At 34.5% G+C, this 20731-nt stretch overlaps 1 protein-coding gene across 1 annotated transcript in view; it reads left to right on the top strand.

Annotated features, from left to right (window-relative positions):
• Positions 1 to 20731, top strand: part of EYS (EGF-like photoreceptor maintenance factor) — a 1911700-nt gene that overhangs the window by 932420 nt on the left and 958549 nt on the right. Inside the window, exon 20 of the mRNA XM_035296026.3 lies at positions 11742 to 11866. Coding sequence (XP_035151917.3) covers positions 11742 to 11866 — 125 coding nt within the window. The remainder of the gene's footprint in view (positions 1 to 11741; positions 11867 to 20731) is intronic.

Below are 20731 nucleotides of genomic sequence, written 5' to 3'. Positions count from 1 at the left end.
TGAAAGGATCTTTTAGAAACCATGTTATTTGAACCCTGGGAACACAGTTAAAACTATGACCAGATAAAACTAAGAAAAACTTATCTAAGTGTTTTATATAAATTTTTTCATAAACATTATTTTTATTAAATAGGCAAATATATCTATACTCTAGCTTTTTATTATATTCTTCAGAAATCTTATTAAAATTACTCAGTTAAAAGAAAAACTAGGGTACAAATGTACAGTTAGAAGTAAAATGTGGTGGTTGATAGATTACTAGGGTTACTATAGTTAACAATAATCTATTGCACATTTCAAAATAGCTAAAAGAAAATAGTTTAAATGTTCCTTGCATTAAAAAAGATAAATATTTAAGATGATAGGTATTCCAATTATTCTGATTTCATCTTTATAGATTAGATGAATGTATAAAAATGTCACATATACCCCAGTATATGAACATCTATGATGTATTAATAATGAAAAATATTTTCTGCCACAGTTACTTCACAGCTATGTTTTGTAGAGTTAATGGCATGTTCCTCACTATACTTCTTCAGGATAACTATGATTCTACTATGTAAATTAGTATCTACAACTGGGCCTTGTACTTGTTTTCCCTTCATTCAGTTTTCTAACAACAACATCTCAAATTAGAACGATCATCAGGAAATGTTTCGTAAGTAAGTGGAGATCAGTGTTTTAAAAAGCTTAATGGAAATCTTAGATCCTCTTAAAAGAAATCAGTTATTTGGATATAAATCATCCTAAAATAATTTCTTAGAGTCCAGCTTATGCATTGATTTATTAATTATAAGCTGATTTTCCTGATGAGTGGCCGGTGAGGTTTTAAATTCAGTTGTGTTCATTCATGGAGAATCACAGAAGGCATACTTGCTTTATGCTGAAGAAATCCTCAAAATGTTAGATATATTAGCGATGAGATTACTCACAATTAAACATTCAAAATATTTTTATTCCATTCTAAATAAGAATATATATTCAAAATTTAGTTTAAAATAAACTATAAAAATGGCAATTAACTAGAAAAGAAAGTATATTTTATATGCACCTATTTCTCTGCTATGATTTTTGTCAAGATGGGAAAAAGTAATACCATGCCTTCAGACTTTCATTTTGGTATAGCCATCTATGTAAAAGGATAAAAGTTAGAGAAGTATAGTTATTTTCAAATTACATATTATATAGTTAAGTGCAAAAGATATTTTCTATGAGTAACCATTAGCTTTGCTAACTTTCCAAATTGTGCTGTTACAAGCTTATGTAAGAAATTGAAACATCTCACTTTTAATATAAATCCCAACTCAAACAGGCATTGTTACTGAGTAGTACTCACCCATTGAGGAATCAGGAATCACACACTTGAGAACTGGCAAAAAATGCAATGCAAATACAAAGGAAATGAACTTGTGAGTAGAATTTAAAATCTTGTCATAGATGTAGAATCTTCCAAAATTGACAAAAGTTCTGCTGGAGAATGGTTTCAATCATACACTATTGCCAATGGAGATTGGACAAAGTTAGGCTGGCTAAAGCTGAACAAGGGAAAATCAACAAGACTGTTTACAAAAGATAATGATTTGTATATTGAAGATGAAGAGAGACATTTTGAAAACCTGAGAAAGTTATAACATAGTTTTATTCAATTAATTTTACTCTGTCAAAAAAGAAATAAAGAATGCAATAAGATAATATATATGTTAGGATTGAGGGGCATGTCATACGTCATAACTCATAATTTCAAATGTGCTTTTGTAAAACCTAAGATATCCTTTAAAATGTGTATATATTAGTATTTTTCTAAGATTAAACAAATTCTCGTTTTCACTGTGTAATGTGAAATTTTTGTCCCCTTGTTAAGTTGTTTTATCTTCAGTTCCCTGGGATTCTTACTCCTGTTACTCGATGATGATAGCTTCTATATCATAGGTACATATGTATGTCTATCTGTCTATCTACATGTGTACACACACATCCATACCATAGGGCTTGCAGTACATATATATTAAAGTAAAATGCATTTGAAAATGTATAAATGTAAAACATTAAACAGCTCCACCATAATGCCTCCTTTAGGATTACTCAGATATTTCTTATTTGTTCACATACAGAAAAGTAGTATAAAATGTGTTCTTTGTGAAAATAACCTTATTTTTCTATTAACAAATATGCATGAGTCCACATACATAGACAAATATTAAAACATCTAAAAATGTAGTATTACGTGTGGAGTGTAGGAGTGAATACCTAGTTGTTGGAAGAAACTGTTCTTCCAGAGATGGGTGGTCATGGCAGTGATAGATACAGAAGCTATGCTTTATAACGAATGAGTGAAGAAAGTTAGGAAATATCCCATCGAAATAGGAAATTTTTGTCATTAAATGAAAGATGTTTTCAAGTACATGTAAAATGGATTAGAATGCTGATGGATCATTTTCAGCTAATAGAATGCCATCAAATGGATGGAAGAATTTTTTTTTTTTGTAAGATGAAATCTCACTCTGTCTGTGGCCCAAGCTGGAGTCCAGTGGCATGATCTCTGCTCACTGCAACCTCTGCCTCCAGGGTTCAAGCGATTGCCTACCTCAGCCTCTGGAGTAGCTGCGACTACAGACGTGCACCATCATGCCCAGTTTATTTTTGTGTATTTAGTAGAGACAGGGTTTCAGTATGTTGGCCAGGCAGATCTTGAAATCTTGACCTTGTGCTCTGCCCACTTAGCCTCCCAAATTACTGGAATTACAGATGTGCGCCACCGTGCCCAGCTGAATTTTTTTAAGTATATCTAAGATGGCTGTGTGCAGTGGCTCACACCTGTAATCCCAGCACTTTGGGACACCAAGTCGGGTGGATCACTCGATGTCAGCAGTTTGAGACCAGCCCAACACAGCAAATCTCCATCTCTACAAAAAATACAAAAATTAGTCAGGTATGGTGGTGCACACCTGTGGTCCCAGCTACTTGGAAGACTGAGACACGAGAATCGCTTGAAGTTCACTAGGAGGAAGAGGTTGCATTGAGATCACACCACTGTATTCCAGCCTGGGTGACAGAGCGAGACTCTCTAAAACAAGAAAAAAAAAAGTAATTTAAGACCATTAAAATAACAAAATGGCAAAAGGCTTGACAATTTGCAAGTATTATAAAACTGGGGTTAAATTTAAGTTTTGGTTGAGAGCTGCTGCAAAACCAAATTAGCTGTGAAGTTGTGTGTTTCTTGACACTGGAAGGGCCCTGAAATATTCAAATAATAACTTCTTGAATGTGCTTTTTGGGAAATTTCAGCACTAGAAGATGTGGACATTCAAATGAAACAAAAATTAAAAAATATTTTATCAGAAACCACTTTTAGCCCTGAGTATATGAGTGGCTCAGGATTTGTACTGACTCTTGCCATGGGAACAGTTTTCAGTGAAACCTAAACTTGTTCTGTCAACAGAATTTTTTTTTTTTCATTGAAACTCAGAGCAGATACAGGGCTCCATTTGCTGGTGGACTCAAAATATTTTATCTGTCTTAGATTGCGTTCTCAGGATCTTCAAGTGTGTATAAATCACCCTGGAAAGTGCACAGCACATAGCTATAAAAGGTAATTACCAACGTTATAATATTTGTTTATAATATTTGCTGACTTGACTAGAGCAATCTGGTATAAGTTTGTAAATTTTCTCAATTGAGAATTTTGCCTTGAGAAGAGCTTTCTGTTCACAGTAGAGTAATATAGAAAAGGTAGTAGAAGTTACAATAGATTGAGGTAAGTTTCATTGTCGAGGTAGGTTCTGGCTATTTGCTTGTTATCTCTTAAAAATAATCCCCTGAATAAAAATCTACTTTCTTTTATATTGAATGTTTTATTCTTAAAAGTAGAATATAGAAGGGCCAGGAGCAGTGGCTCAAGCCTGTCATCCCAGCACTTTGGAAGGCTGAGGCAGGTGGATCACAAGGTCAAGAGATCGAGACCATCCTGGTCAACATGGTGAAACTCTGTCTCTACTAAAAATACAAAAAATTAGCTGGGCATGGTGGCACATGCCTGTAATCCCAGCTACTCAGGAGGCTGAGGTAGGAGAATTGCCTGAACCCAGGAGGCGGAGGTTGCAGTGAGCCGAGATCGCGCCATTGCACTCAAGCCTGGGTAACAAGAGTGAAACTCCATCTCAAAAAAAAAAAAAAAAAGTAGAATATAGAAGAAAAAAATCATCTTAACCAATGTTCTCAGTGTAATTTGAATTTATTACATTCCCTTCTCCATTTTTGCTTACGTGTTTTTTAACATATGAAATAGGTTGGAGCTCCTCACATGGCTTGTGTAGCAGTTGTTTTTAATGCTTTTTGTCTCATCTCAGCTGTGTTAGACAATTTTCAACATATTGGCTTTTTTTTTTTTTTTTTTTTGAAAGCCAGGAGATCTTACGGAGGACACACACAAGGTAGCCACTCATAGATCAGCCCAGAAGTTTGCCCCTGTTGGCTAATAGGGAACAAGAATCTGAATAATTGCTTCATTGTTGGTCATTCTGAGTAAATTTCTGATTTGTCTTCTTTACAGATTTTCTGTCAGTGCTCATTGTGTACATAATGATGTATTGCATATACAGATTACCCTCAAATTTCATTTCTTAAAGAACAAGCATTTATTATCTACCATTTCTGTGAGTCAAGAGTTTAGGAACAGTTATCTGGGTGGTTGTGGCTGAGTATATTTCATGAGGTTGCATACAAGACACTATCTGGATTACAATTATATGAAGACCCGCATGGGGTTGAAAAATCCTCTTCTACATCTACTCATGTGGCTATTGGTCAAGGCTCCAGTTCTTTTCCACATGGGCCTCTTTATAATGATATATGAGTGTCCTTATGATAGAGCATCTATCTTGCCCAGTAGCTCCCAACAGCGTAGGAGGAAGCCACCTTTCCAAGGAGAAGGTGGGTGGACTTCATCTTTGCTGAGAAAAGTATGAAAGAATTTAAAAACTACTGTAGTCAGACGGAGTCCCAGTTGCTCACAGCGGCAAACTGCTAAACAACACGTTCTTACATGACTTTTCTTTTTCCCTGTTTGTTCTTTCCACTCCTTCACTTCTGCTTACTTGGATCACCTTCCAAATAAACAACCTACACCCAGCTCTGTCTTAATTTCTGCATATGGAGAATTCCAAATTAATGAAATTTAAAGACAATCAATATCAATATATAAAACAAATTTTACTGAAAACTGAGATGAAATGATATCATCTACAATAAAGGAACTCATTTTGGGTTGTATTCATTCACAACTACTGAGACAGTTGTAGTTAATGTCCTTTTGTCAAATCCTTGTATACGTCCAAATACAATTTGAACAGTTATTTAGACAATATTCCAGTTTTTAAAGTGGTTTCAAGAAACTTTGATTTATGTTACAATAATTTCTAAGCATAGCTTCTCTTAATCTGTTTGTATAATTGATAGTAATAATAGAACTACTCAGGATAAAAGTAAAAATGTTAAATTAAAATGACATTCAGGATACATAATTTAAACAATACTAAAATTAGTTATTTTATAATTCAATTTGGATTATACTTTATACAGTTTACTTAAGGGTATAATAAAATTAAATTACACATTTGAAAATACATATAATAATTTAGGTTGCACAGTCTCTACAACAAAAATGAAATGAGATTTAAAGTGCCTGTATTTTTAAAAATTTAGAGCATATAATGTGCTCAGTGGAATAGTAATGAAGATACTGAAATGAGAAGCGGTATAATTTGAACTGATAATCAAGACCATTCTGGTCAGATCATTGGCTTTTCCTGGTCACTAGGCCATCCCCTACTTATCAACCTGAGGCTCCTATTATGTTGACCAGAGACATAGTAGTTTATAATATCAATTATAAAAATAATGTTTTACAAAAGAAGATAAGTCAAATTTGTAAGTCCATGGCATTCATCTGAAGGATGAATATAAATAACAGTATATGAATTCCAATGACCTAAATCAGCTATATGACAATTTCTCATCCAGTTGGAAGTTCTGGTATGTCATCCAGGACAGAGAAGAGGTCAGGACACAGTGGTCAGAGAAGTGTAAAATGGTTTGTTTGGGTTTGGTTTATGGTTATTCTTCAGAACTATGGCTCCTTACGTTAAAATAAGGCAAAAATTCCAAAAGGTCAAAATTTTTGACAACAGCATAGGTAAATAAACAAAATTGGGCATAATATTCTAGGTGTGTAGATTTCTAATTGGAGGCTTCCTCTTCATGACTATGATCAGTTACTGATAAACAGAGTATCTACTATTAAAAAAAGTAAAGAAGTTATATGTAGTTTTGGTCACTAATTATTAAAAAAGAAGAAAAATCACAGAAAGGAACTGCATTGTTTTTGGAATTGTATAAAGTCATTTGTTTACACATCTGATACTTCTCAATTCTAACTTAAGAATTTGGGGCTTCAGCAAAGTTTGTAAATAAACACTCAGCTTCTGAGCATTTAATGTATTAAAGTCGATGCTTTGCAAATATAAAAAGCCGTATTATAACATTGTTCCCTCCTTGACTATTATTAAACTACATTCCTATCAACCATATTATCAAAGCCCAGAAAATAGGATATTAGAAATTGTAAGTTTACTTCTTTTTAAATGTAAATATTTCAAAGTCAAATAAGAATTGAGTGAGTGTATGTAACTTGAATTACATCCCATTTAAATTAAAATATTATCCATCTCAACAAAAAATGAAACAGGTTTCCTCTGGGAGATGAAAATTCCATTTTAGAAAGCTCCTTCTTTCTTACCTCAGTGGTATGATACTAGACACATTTTATTTGTTTAATAAATAAATAAAGCAATTCTGGAGAATTGCTTTGTTATGTGCCTCATAACTTATCTTAATAAATGAATCGAGTGCTGTTTTTGGAGTGGTAAAATTCATAAAGCTCCCATGGACAAGACCAACAACAGACATTGGTCATGTTTTATCTTTAAGGAACAGAAACAAGTGAAGGAAATAATGGAAAATAAATAGTATGATGTAGGGCTTAATCATTGTAAAATAAAAGTAGCTGTATCAAAGGAATAGTATCAGCAACAATAGTGAGGGCCTAAAGGAGGATTTTCAGGAAGGACTTGGGTAATAAGTGGTGGCTAGCAGCATGGATATTGGAAAGTATCCAGGCCAGGTGGTTATCCAAACAGCTGCAAACCATACAAAATACTTTAATTTACTTCTTATCTGCAACAACAGGTTGTAAAACAGTGTTTACCAATTTGAAGAATCATTTGAGAGTGGCTCCTGTCACCTGCAAATAGCAGTTAAACTAAATTTTTTGTATCAGTAAGCTAAATGGAAGCATGACATTGGGCCCCTCTAATGCTAAGTTCTGAGTTCTCATTTTTAACAATTGCTTTGAATGTTATATATTATAGTTGCTATGCTGCAAAACTAATGTGTCTTTTATGCCCATTCTCCTAGTATGGCAGAGCAATTCTTGTGTCAAAACCCTAGTGTGACAGTGTCATTATGTAGTAGTGTTTAATAGTTTTTAATAAATCCTTTTCTATAAACAAGTTGGGTATGTTATTTCAATCTGACAGGCATTTTATTAAAATGCTTATAAAGTGAATAAATATGTATGGGATAAAACTGCTTATAATGCCAATATAAGTAGCACAATTTCCCAATATGTTATAAATTTTTACAGATCGCTGTGTAAATATTTTTGTGAAACACAGGGTTATAAATTGTAATACACTTCTATTTTATAGGAGTTTTGAAAATGTTTCCTCCATTCAAGCTATGAATGTAAACATCACATAACCTTGAAGGAATGAAGAGTAAAAGTTTAACATTAAAAGTTTAAAATTTAAATCACAGGCCCTTTGCAAATAACAAGAAGATGACTGCAATAACATACTCTGAAATTAGCAAGTGGAGTTCATTCCAGGAAAGCAAAGCTGAGCATTCACAAAATATTCGATGAAATTCACTAACACTTGATCAAGAAAAATACATATGACTATATCAATCATTATCATATCATATATCAGTTAATCAATATGATGATATCATATCAACAGATGAATAAGAAAAATCATAATCTTAATGGATGTACAAAAATCACTTGGCAAAACTCAATTTCCACTCATAAAAACTGTCAAAAAAATTAAGAATAAAAGGTAACCTCCTTTACCTAACAAAGGCTACATTTTAAAAACCTACGGCTAACAATACTCTTAATGATGAAGACTAAACCTTTTCTCCTTAACATTTGATACAGGCATTTCCTGTCACAACAGTGCTATTTAATATTCTATTAAAAGTCCTACTGAGGGCAATAAGATGAGAAAAAGAAATAAAAGGTGTGCTGATTGAACAGGAAGAAATAGAATGGTCTTTATTTACAGGTATAATAATTATTTTTGTAGAAGATAATTTTCTTTGTAGAAAACTCTACTATCTACTAAAAAAAAAAAAAAAAAGCTCTTGGGCCTAATCAGCCAGTGTAGCAAGGTTTGTATGAGTATGATACAAGATCATCATACAGAAGTCAGTTGGTTTCCAGGAATGAACACTGGAATATTAGAAAGAAGAAACACAGAAAACAAACCACTTAGAACAATAAACGAAAATGAAGAATTTATGTATAAATATAATAAAATATTTATATATCTACATAGAAAAATATAAAATACCAATGAAATAAATCAAAGAAGATATGTATAAGTAGAGAGATATTTCTTCAAATAAGTTGAAAAACTCAAAGATGATGTTTCTTCCAACTTGATGTATAGATTAAAAGCAATTTCACTCAAAATTCCAGGAAGGTTTTTAAAAATATATCTGAATAAGTTATTTCAAATTATTCATTCAGGTACTTCTCCTTTAAAGAGGTGTACATGACTCCTTATCTGTTAAGTACGGGATGTGCACAGCAACTTCCCTCTAAAGATTAATGTTGATATAATACGATGAGAGTGAGCCTTTTCTATGATGTCTTTCTCTCAGAAACCTGAAACACCAGTGTAACCATGGGAATAATATTAAACAAACCTAAATTGAAGTATAGTTTACAAAATACTTGACCAATGCTCTTCAAAACAGTGGAGGTTATCAAAAACAAGGAAGTATGAGAAAATATTAGAGTCTAAAGGAGCCTAAGGAGACATGACAACTAAATGTAATGTGGTTTTCTGAATAGGATTCTCGAGCAGAAACAAAAGACATTTAGGTAATTCTTGAACTGAAACAAAAGACATTTAGGTAAAAACTAAATAAATTGCAATAATGTATAGGCTTTAGTTAATAATAATATAGTAATATTGTATCATAAATTTGGTTAATAATGTAATAATAATATAGTAATATGTGACAAACATACCACGTTAGTTTAAGATGTTAACAATAAATGAAACTGGATACAGAGTATGTGAAAATATCCTGTGCTACCCTTGCACCTCTTCTGTTAAACTAAAATTATTGCAAAATGCAAGTTCCTTTAAATTTTTTATACTACCCCCTTCAAAAAATCTTTATTAGGTAAGTAGTTTTTTCCTCCTTTGCAATGAAAATTATAAACAATGTTAATATTGATCATAGGTAAGAATGTAGACATATGGATATTTTATATAATTCTGCCAAGAATATAAATTGGTGGAGTGACTGGGCGACATAATATGACCCATTTTGTATGATGGACACACACAAAATGTCCATTTTATATATTGAACACACACACAAAAGTTAGGGAGGTGTGATGGTGCACGCCATCTATAGTCCTACATGGGAGGCTGAGATGGGAAGATTGAGGCCAGTACTTTTATATTACAGTGAGCTATAATCGGGCCACTCCATTGCATTCCAGTCTGGGCAACAGAGCAAGAACCTGTCTCAAAAAAAAAAATAAATAAATAAGATACATATATCGATAATGTGTCTTTGAAGAATCTTATGCATCTTATGATATTCACAGAAAGACAATGAACACTTCAAATACTAACAAAACGAGCCTTGAGTTTATTTTGCATATAAATTTATCTTGTATATAAGAGTAAACCACTAGCGATGAATTCCTCTCATAAAAAAAAAAACTGCTATGGGTCTTTGTGCTACAAAGAGAGAGAGGCAATTCATACTAAAGATTTCATCTTGACAGTGCAAGATCAGACCATCCATAAATCCACACACAGTTAAAGCAAGTCTTCTTGTTTGTTGGTCAGGGAAGTCTTCAGCTAGGTAAGGATCTAGGACAGTAGAGTTACTAGCATTCTGAATCGTCTAAAATTTATAGTTACCTAGCTTTAGATGGGTAGAGTTAGTTGCAGTGAAAATTGGAACTTAACTTTTATATCACCTAAGCAACTGTCACCCAAATAAAACAGAGTGGCTGAATTTGGCTAGCTGAGTAGTACAGACGGATAAATTCTACTTTTGCAAATTTGCTAGTATTGTAACTTTGATAAAGTTATATATTGTGAATAAGTTTTCAGTAAATATTAGCTGTGGTAAAACTTATGATCCAATACTATATAATGATCTAAAATTCGCTTATGTAATTTATCCTTTTTCATCAGCATCACCAGACTGTGCTCTCCCACATTATATTTCAGCCATTCAGAACTACTTGCAATTTCTGGATTAACTCACACTCTTTTCTTATTCTTGCCCTTGCATGATAAAAATTAATTTCTTTATATGCTGATTATAGCGCTTATATTCAATCATATACTTGTGGTTGTCTATTTTCCCAACTAGGCTCATTGCTTCTTGAAGGCAGACACAGAGTTTCACTTGTGTTTGTATTCTTAGCATTCATAAAATATCTGCATGTTGTATGTACTGGACAAATCTGTACCAAAAGCTATGGACATTACACTTTAATCAATGTTGTGGATCCTCCATCAGTTCTTGAAACATGGTTTAACAGGTGATATCTGAATGGTTTATATAAAACCATTTTAAAAAAATTAATAAGAGGAAATACAATAGTCTCTGACCTATGACTCTTTTCTTATCTCTTCTTCCAGTTATGGAGCATACCTTTCATGACATGCCCCCAATTTCTCCATTTTAAGAAGTCTCCTAGAGACCTCTGTTTTATTTCTTTTCAAACAATTCACTTGGATTTAAGCAGATACACACAATAATATAATCTCCTGTATTAGTTTCCTAGAAATGACATAACAAATGACCACAAACTTGCTAGCTTAAAATAACAGAAATTTATTTGTTCATAGTTGTGGATATCAGAAGTCCATAATTCAAGTGTCAGCAAGGTCATGCTCCCTCTGAAAACTCTGGGAGAAAATCTTATCTTTCCTTTTCCAGCTCCTAGAGGCTCTGGGTGTTCCTTGACTTAGGTAGGGCTGCATAACATCAATCTTTATGTGTATGTTCACATGGCCTTCTCCTCATGGGTCTCTGTCTTCTGTGCTTATAAGAACACTTGTCACTGGATTTAGAGCCCACCAAGTTAATTCAAAACAACCTCATCTCAAGACACCTAATTAAATCTGCGAAGACTAGATTTTCAAATAAAGTCACAATCACAGATATTTAGTGTTAAGTATTAGACATATTGTTTTGGGGCCACAATTCAACTCATTGTATCACCCAAAATAGGCTCCCAGGTACATGTTATTGGAGCTCTGAAAACACATATGAGTGATGGAATTCCAAGATGAAAAGTGATATTATTCATGTGTACAATATATACAAATATATATTTTATTTTTTTTTCTTAGATGTCTTCCTGGATTTTCTGGCCAATTTTGTGACATTAATATAAATGAATGTTCTTCCTCACCATGTCTAAATGGTGCAAACTGTGAAGATCACATCAATGGATATGTTTGTAAATGCCAACCAGGTAATTATTTTAAAAATAATAAGCATACTACATATATATTAAAATAATATATATGTTTATATAAATGTACATACATGTGTGTATAATACAATTTGGACAGTTTACTTCACAAATATTGTTGTTGACTATTAAATTATAAGCAATGATTATTTTTTCAAAACCTGAAATGAATATTGTATGATACTCAAAAGCAAGCACTTAGGCTATGATCAGGAAATCTTAATATTTAGACTATAATACCTTATTCATGGATTTTCCAAACATAGACAAATATTTGTCTAAATATTTGTATCTCCCTGAAATTCAATATTGAACCCTAATCAACAATATGATAGTATTAAGAGGTGGGACCTTTGAAAGATGATTAGGTCATGAGAGTAGAGCCCTTGTGAATGGGATTAGTGCTTTTATAAAACAGACCCTAGAGAGCTAAGCTAGTTGGCCCTTCCACAGTGTGAGAACACAGCCAGAAGGCACCATCTAAGAATCAAGAAGCAGGCTCTCCCCAGACACAGAATCTGTCAGCAACTTGATCTTGTGTTTGCAGCTTCCAGAACTGTGAGAAATAAATTTCTGTTGTGTGTAAGAAATTTCTGTTGGATGTAAGCTACCCAGCTCATGGTATTTTTGCAGTAGTAGTAGTATAACTGTTCATTAATAACTGGTCTTTTTGAACCATCTCTACCTTTGGCCATATTCCTTTAGGTCCATATTGATATAAGTGATTGGTGTTCTTGCATCTTTTTCCTTATTTTTTCTTTAGATTTCTAACTTCAGATTTGTGGCTCTCTTCCTATATCTTCTGCCACTCACCTCATTTTCAGCATTCAGTTACATCCACCCAAAAGGGATGCTGAATGCCTAAATTGCCTTGAGCAGTGATACTTTTGCAGGAATATATGTAGGAAATATTTTTGGTCACTTTAAGGAAAATTATTGAGCTAGGCATGACAGCAGCATGCCTATAGTTCAAACTATTTGGAAGGCTGAGAAGAGAGGATTACTTGAACCCAGGAGTTAGAGGCTGAGGTATGCTTTGATTGTATCCATGGATAGCTACAGATCTCCAGCTTGGGGAATATAGCAGGACTTCATCTCTTAGAAAAAAAGATCTCACTATTCGCAGAACTCACAGAAGACTTCAGAAAACTTATGGAAACCCAGTGGGTTCTGGGCTTCTGGTTATTGGCTCCACTAAAAAAATAATAGCCATGTGAGTATTAGGACTAACTTGATTTATGTGAAGTCATGCAAACTAGACATATCAACTAAGTCTCACCCACATACTGTTTAGAAGTTAAACATCATTCATAGAACTACTCTATTTTTTGAACACTTATTACTAGTACTAGGCTTTATTTGGTCACATAGAACATCTGGAGAACTTTGCACTTGCCTTTTGAAATATACACTTGTACATAAAACTGGAACTTTTGTAGGTAAAGTAAGTAGAATAAAATTAGTTTTCTTATATAAGAAATGAATACTATTTCATACATTTTGCCCCTTTTAAGCAAAAAATATATATCTATATATCTATAACTTTATTGTGCCCTGAACACTTAATACTCTATGGTAACTAGCACAAACAATAAAACATTCTACAAAAACAGTTAAGAAGTAAAATGCCCACATAAATTTTGTTATAGTAATAGGTATCTTTTAACTTTTAGCTTCATTTTCTGTTTCATGTTAATAAATATCTTACAGATGCTAGATTAGTTTTGATGCTGTAGGTTGATTCCACTACTCTAGATTCACTTGGAAGCATGGGACTGATTTGAAACTGCTGAATCATTCAGATAAAGCCCTATGATGAGGCTGCTTTTCAGATACCTCTTGGGAAGCAGAAGGCCTCAAAATGATACCCCCTGTGCTGTTAGGAGTTACTCAGAATTTGCTGATATGTTTGACTGATATACACTCTTCGAAACTTAGTCATGGGAGCAAAAACTAAGTGGCAAATGAAAAAAACAAATTTTTGGAAAATGCTATTGACACCAGCCAAAACTCCTGTCTCTGTTCCAGCCATAGCTTTTAATCTTGCCAATCCATCCTCCCTTTAAAGTTATTTAGGGATAATCTTGCTCCTGCAGATTATTCTTCATCCGTTTCTCATTTTCTTTTTCTTTTTTTTTTTTTTTTTGAGATGGAGTTTCACGCTTGAAACCCAGGCTGGATCTCATTTTCTTTATGACCATAGTTTAGTTTCAGGGTGTTTTTATTCCCACAGTAACATTAATTCTCTGGTGTACAATTCCATGGTTTTGGCAAATGTTTAAAGTTGTATAACCACCCTCACAGTAAGGCAATTAACCACCATCCTCCAAAATTTGCTCATGCTGTCCCTTTGTACTAACTTTTTCTCTATCCCCAGAAGGAAATTATTTTGATAGAAAACTATTTTTTTCTCTATTTTTTAACTGAAAATTCTACCCTTTTTTGAGCTCCTTTCCTTGTATTTGAATTTTATATTTTAAAGGTCAAATGTATGGGTTCTTTGACATGTATGTGCTTAGGGAATGATGATAATAATATCAATATTACAACATAGACACCATGTTATTTTCGATATATTAACTAATTAAGTTTTCATAACAAGGTTGAGAAGAGGGCATCTCATTTTACCCATCTCATTTTTCTAATAAGGAAACAGAGTCCCAGAACCACTGGGTAGTGTTTCACAACATGTTCATGGCAGAGCTAAGATTCACACTTAAGAAGTCTGTACTGATACTTGTACATTCATCATCTCTCATGTTCCCCCCAAATGTTATATTAGTGAAGAGAAACTCCCCATAAAGTATAAAGTTTCAGTTATGCAAAAAGAATAACTGCTAGAGATGTATGTAATATCATGCCTATAGTTAATAGTAATGTATCATATAAATGTGTTAAATGGTGAGAGTTCATGTTATATGTGCTTACTACAGTAAAAAATTGAATCATTAAAAAAAATTTCAATCAATCATTAAAAAAAAAAGACTTCCACAATAAAATCCATCAATGTGGTGCAGCTTAGTCTAGATGTTAGCAATTCTAACCACTGTGAGAATTCTCAAAGTCGCCCACCCAAATCTATCTGTTTTTCTCTTTAAAAGAATCCATTAGCAAAAATATAAAACTTTTCACTCTCCTGAGTACTTCACAGCAATTTACTTTCTCCTAAATGCCATAGAAAAACACAAAGCCTGATTCACTTCATTTACACATGTCCACTTCTCTATGTCATTCATTCTTAAAAAACCTTAAACAATTTTGATAATTCTTTTCTAAGCTTTGACCTCAGTCATGCCATTATCTTTATCTTACACAGTTCCAGGTAGAAAACTACATTAAGTATTCCTTTGTCTTAAAATTGGTTAAACATTATAAATCATTGCCATTTTCTTCAGTTGCAGAAATCTTTCTTACATTCACATTATGTTGTCAATTATCAAAATTCTCTTGGCTTTATAACAACACTTCCACTATTGTAACCCTGAGTAACTCCTCCTCTATGCCAAAAGGTTTGTTATTTTATCTCTTTTCTCCCTTCCTTCTTCCTTTTAGTACAAACAGAGCTGGAACATTCTGAATAGAACACAGTTTGAAAAACTAAATACTGGTTTCCCTACCAGATGTTCTCCAAAACACACTGAAATATAAACTGGATATAAGGTGGTTAGAAGACATTCTAAATGTTGTTTATTTTTGTATACCAAATCCTCATAGAGAGTTTGTATTGTAATGGGTCCTTCGGGAGTGTTCAGTACATACTGAAAAGGTACAATTCATTTAAGATGGCATATGTTGTCCATTTACTGACAGGGCTATGGTAAGCATAAAGCCCTCCACCATCTCTAAGCAGAAAGATTATATAAATATACCCCTTCCTCCAAGTCCAACAAGGTGTAATACTGGACAAGTGGAGCACAGGGTAGATTTTAGACATCACTCATTTTCTCTGCATGAGGCCTTTGAGCAAGAAACAGTCTGAATATCATTTACGACAGTCCTAATTACAGAGTTCTTCCTGTACCTATATAGGTAATTAAATGGATTTTTGAGCTCATTTCCAATGAAGTATCAATATAGGTATTCAGATGGTTTTTCTAGAACTAGAAACACACTTAGTTTGTTTTTAGCCTAAACAGTACCATGTATAGTGTTGAATATAATGTTGAACACCCAATAAGTGAAATCAGACCTATCCCATGAGGAGAAAATTGAAAGTAATAGGGAATAGTTTCTGTACTGCAAATTCACTCAGAGTTGTTCTCAATCCCTGAACAGTCACTGTGCTCAGATACTTTTTATACCCAGCAGGGATGTAATGGTTTATATTGGTGGTAATGCAAACTTCAAATGCATATTTTGCTCTTAAAGTAGCCCTTGTTTGAAAATGAAACACCGCATATTCTCACTCATAGGCGGGTGATGAAAAATGAGAACACATGGACACAGGGAGGGGAGTACTAAACACTGGGGTCTATTGGGGGGAAAAGGGGAGGGCCAGTGGGAGGGGGAGGTGGGGAGGGATAGCCTGGGGAGAAATGCCAAATGTGGGTGAAGGGGAGAAAGGAAGCAAAACACACTGCCATGTGTGTACCTATGCAACTGTCTTGCATGTTCTGCACATGTACCCCAAAGCCTAAAATGCAATAAAAAATAAAAATAAAAAATAAATTAAAAAAAAGTAGCCCTTGTTCATTTTGTAGCAGAATTGCTACACTATCCTTGGGTCAAGAAAACAGAGAAACAAACATAGATAATATCTACCTATAATTACTGTCAGTGATGAGGTGGCTGCATTGAAAACAGAAGAGATACAGAATAATCTTTTTAATCAAGATCCATTAAAAGTAAATAAATCCTTATTATGAGATAAAAGAGTATTTACAATTGTATTTTCATGAAGATTTACATGTAAAAATTAATTTTTCTATGAATTCTAGAGTTATACTAAGAAAGAAAATAATTTTATGTTATCTAATTACTAAGTATTATGTCACCTAGTAAGATGAAATGATTTTAGGTTTATTTTTATTTTATATTCATGAGATCAGATACAAATCACTATGGGCTAAGAGGAAAAATGAAATGAAAATAAGATATATAAATCTTAGAAATTGTGACATTTATTTTCGTTAATAAACTCAAACTATTATAACTGCCATATTTTAACATAGAATGGTAATATTTAAAATGGTCATTATTTCTAGCTGGATATAGCAATGTATTTAAAGATTTCATTTAGTCTTCAACTTAAGATCACTCTAATTTTAGGCTGGGTGGGTTGGCTCTTGCCTGTAATCCCAGCACTTGGGGAGGCTCGGGTGGGAGGATTATTTGAATCCAGAAGTTCAAGACTAGCCTAGGTAACGTATCTGTCTAAAAATAAAAAGCAAAAAAAAAGAAGATGATCCAACATTGCTGAATAGGAACAGCTCTGGAGTGCAGTTCCCAGCAAGAACACAGAGGGTAAATGATCACCACATTTCCAAATGAGTTTTTACTGCCCACAGACCAGGAGATTCCCAGGTGGAAAAGCGCCACAAGCCTCCAGCACAGCTGTTTCAGCTGGCACAGCAGGTCTCCACACAAAAACGGATAAAAATGGGTGGCTGTTTCAACTGGCGCCTGGAACACCTGGAAAAAAGAGTTGCTCATTCAACTGACAGAAAGGAGGCTGAAACAGGGAGCTGGGTGATCTGCCTCGGCAGGTCCCACCCCCACAAAGACCAGCAATCTGAAATGCTTTGGATTGAGAGTTTCACAGCAAGCACAGCTGGTCTTGGGACAGTTGAGCTTTGTGGGGGGAAGGGCGTCTGCCATTACTGAGGCATTCCGCCAATACCAAGGCAATCTGCCATTACAGAAACACTCTGCCATTACTAAGTCAGACAGCCATTACTGAGGCAGTTCTGACTATGCCTCTATAAACAAAACCGCAAGGAAGTTCACACAGCAAGATGGCAGAGCCCACGGCAGCTCAGCAGTGCCTCTGCTGGCAGACTGTGACTAGGCTACCTCCTCACTGGGCAGGGCATCTCTGAAAAAAGGCAGCAGCACATCAGGAATTTATAAATAAAGCCCACCTTCCCAGGACAGAGCACCTGAGAAGAAAAAGTAGTTATGAGTTCTACAGCAGCAGACTTAAATGTACTTGCCCAGCAGCTCTGAATGGAAAATGGAGCTCACTGCTCAGCACTTGAGCTCCCATAAGGGACAGACTGTCTCCTCAAGCAGCTCCCCAACACCTGTATAGCCAAAGAGACACTTCATAAAGGAGACCTCAGGCTGACATCTGGTGGGTATACTTCTGGGACAAAGATAACAGAATAAGAAACTGGCAGCAATCCTGACTATTCTGCAGCTGCTGCAGGTGATCCCCAGTCAAGCAGGGTCTGGAGTGGACCTCCAGAAGTCTTATAGCAAAGGGGCCTGATGGTGAGGAGAAAAACTAAAAAACAGAAAGAAATAACTTCATCATCAACAAAAAGGATGTCCACTCAGAGACCTCATCTGAAAGTCAAAGACTACAAAGGTATATAAATCCACAAAGATGGGAAGAAACCAGCACAAAAAAAAAATGAAAACATCCAAACCAGAACACCTCTCCTCCTACAAGGCATCACAACTCCTCTCCAGCAAGGGAATAAGGCTGGATGAAGAATGAGTTTAATGAATTGACAGAAACAGGCTTCAGATGAGGGTAATAAGAAACTTCTCTGAGCTAAAATAACTTATTCTAACCCAATGCAAAGAAACTAAGAACCTTGAAAAAAAGGTTTGACGAGATGCTAAGGAGAATAAACCACTTAGAGAAGAATATAAATGAATGGATGGAGCTGAAAAACACAATGTGAGAACGTCACAAAGCATACACAAGTTTCAATAGTCAAATTGACCAAGTGGAAGAAAGCATATCAGAGATTGAAGATCAACTCAATGAAATAAAATGAGAAGGCATGATTAGAGAAAAAAGAGTAAAAAGAAATGAACAAATCCACCAAGAAATATGGGATTATGTGGAAAGACCTAATCTACATTTGATAGGTGTACCTGAATGTGATGGAGAGAACAAATCCAAGCTGGAAGACACTCTTCAGGATATTATCCATGAGAACTTCCCCAACCTAGCAAGTCAGGCCACCATTCAAGTACAGGAAATACAGAGAACACCACAAAAATATTCCTCAAGAAGAGCAACCCCAAGGCACATAATTGTCAGATTCACCAGGGTTGAAATGAAGGAAAAAATGCTAAGGGCGGCCAGAGAGAAAGGTCGGGTTACCCGCAAAGGGAAGCCCATCAGACTCACAGCAGATCTCTTAGCAGTAACCCTACAAGCCAGAAGAGAGTGGGGGTCAATATTCAACATGCTTAAAGAAAAGAACTTTCAACCTAGAATTTCATATCCAGCCAAACTTAGCTTCATAAGTGAAGGAGAAATAAAATCCTTTATGAACAAGCAATTGCTCAGAAATTTCATCACCACCAGTCCTGCCCTACAGAGCTCCTGAAAGAGCACTAAAAATAGAAAGGAACAACCATTACCAGCCACTCCAAAAACGTACCAAATGGTAAAGAGCATCAGAGCATCGACACAATCAAGAAACTGCATCAATTAATAGGAAAAACAACCAGCTAGCATCAAAATGGCATGATCAATTTCATACATAACAATATTAACCTTAAATGTAAATGGGCTCAATGCCACACTCAAAGGACACAGACTGGCAAATTGGATACAAAGTCAAAACCCATTGGTCTGCTGTATTCAGGAAACCCATCTCATGTGCAAAGATACACATAGGCTCAAAATAAAAACATGGAGGAATATTTTCCAAGAAAATGGAGAGCAAAAAAAAGCAGGAGTTGCAGTCCTAGTGTCTGAAACCAACAAAGATCGAAAGAGACAAAGAAGGGCATTACATAATGGTAAAAGTATCCATTCAACAAGAAGAGCTAACTATCCTAAATATATATACACCCAATACAGGAGCACCCAGATACATAAAGCAAGTTCTTAACTACCTACAAAGAGACTTAGACTCCCACACAACAATAGTGGGAGACTTTAACACTCAACTATCAATATTAGACAGATCAACGAGACAGAAAATTAAAAAGGATATCCAGTACTTGAACTCAGATCTGGACCAAGCAAAGCTAATAGACACCTACAAAACACTCCACCTCAAATCCACAGAATATGCATTCTTCTCAGCATCACATCACACTGACTCTAAAACTGACCACATAATTGGAAATAAATCACTTCTCAGCAAATGCAAAAGAACAGAAATAATAAGAAACAGTCTCTCAAACCACAATGCAATCAAATTAGAACTCAGAATTAAGAAACTAACTCAGAACTACACAACTTCATAGAAACTGAACAACTGGCTCTTGAATGTTTACGAATAAGCAATGAAATGAAGGCAAAAAGAAAGATGTTATTTGAAACCAATGAGAACGAAGACAAAACATATTCTGGGACGCATTTAAAGCAGTGTCTAGAGGAAACTTTATAGCAATAAATGCCCAAATGAGAAACAAGGAAAAATCTAAAATCAACACTCTATCATCAAAATCAAAAGAGTTAGAGGAGCAAGATCAAAAACTCAAAGGTTAGCAGAAGGCAAGAAATAACTAAGATCAGAGCAGAACTGAATGAGATAGAAACAAAAACCCTTCAAAAAATTAAGAAATCCAGGAGCTGGTTTTTTGAAAAGATGAACAAAATAGACCACTAGCCAAATTAATAAAGAAGAGAAGAGAAACATATCAAATAGATGCAATGAAAAACAATAAAGTGGATATTACCACAGATTTCATGAAATGAAAACTACCATCAGAGATTACTACAAACAACTC

Source organism: Callithrix jacchus, chromosome 4 (genome assembly GCF_049354715.1).
Source record: "Callithrix jacchus isolate 240 chromosome 4, calJac240_pri, whole genome shotgun sequence".
Lineage (NCBI taxonomy): Eukaryota > Metazoa > Chordata > Mammalia > Primates > Cebidae > Callithrix > Callithrix jacchus.
The sequence above is the reverse complement of the archived record's forward strand: the minus strand, read 5'-3'. Positions and strand labels throughout refer to the sequence as shown.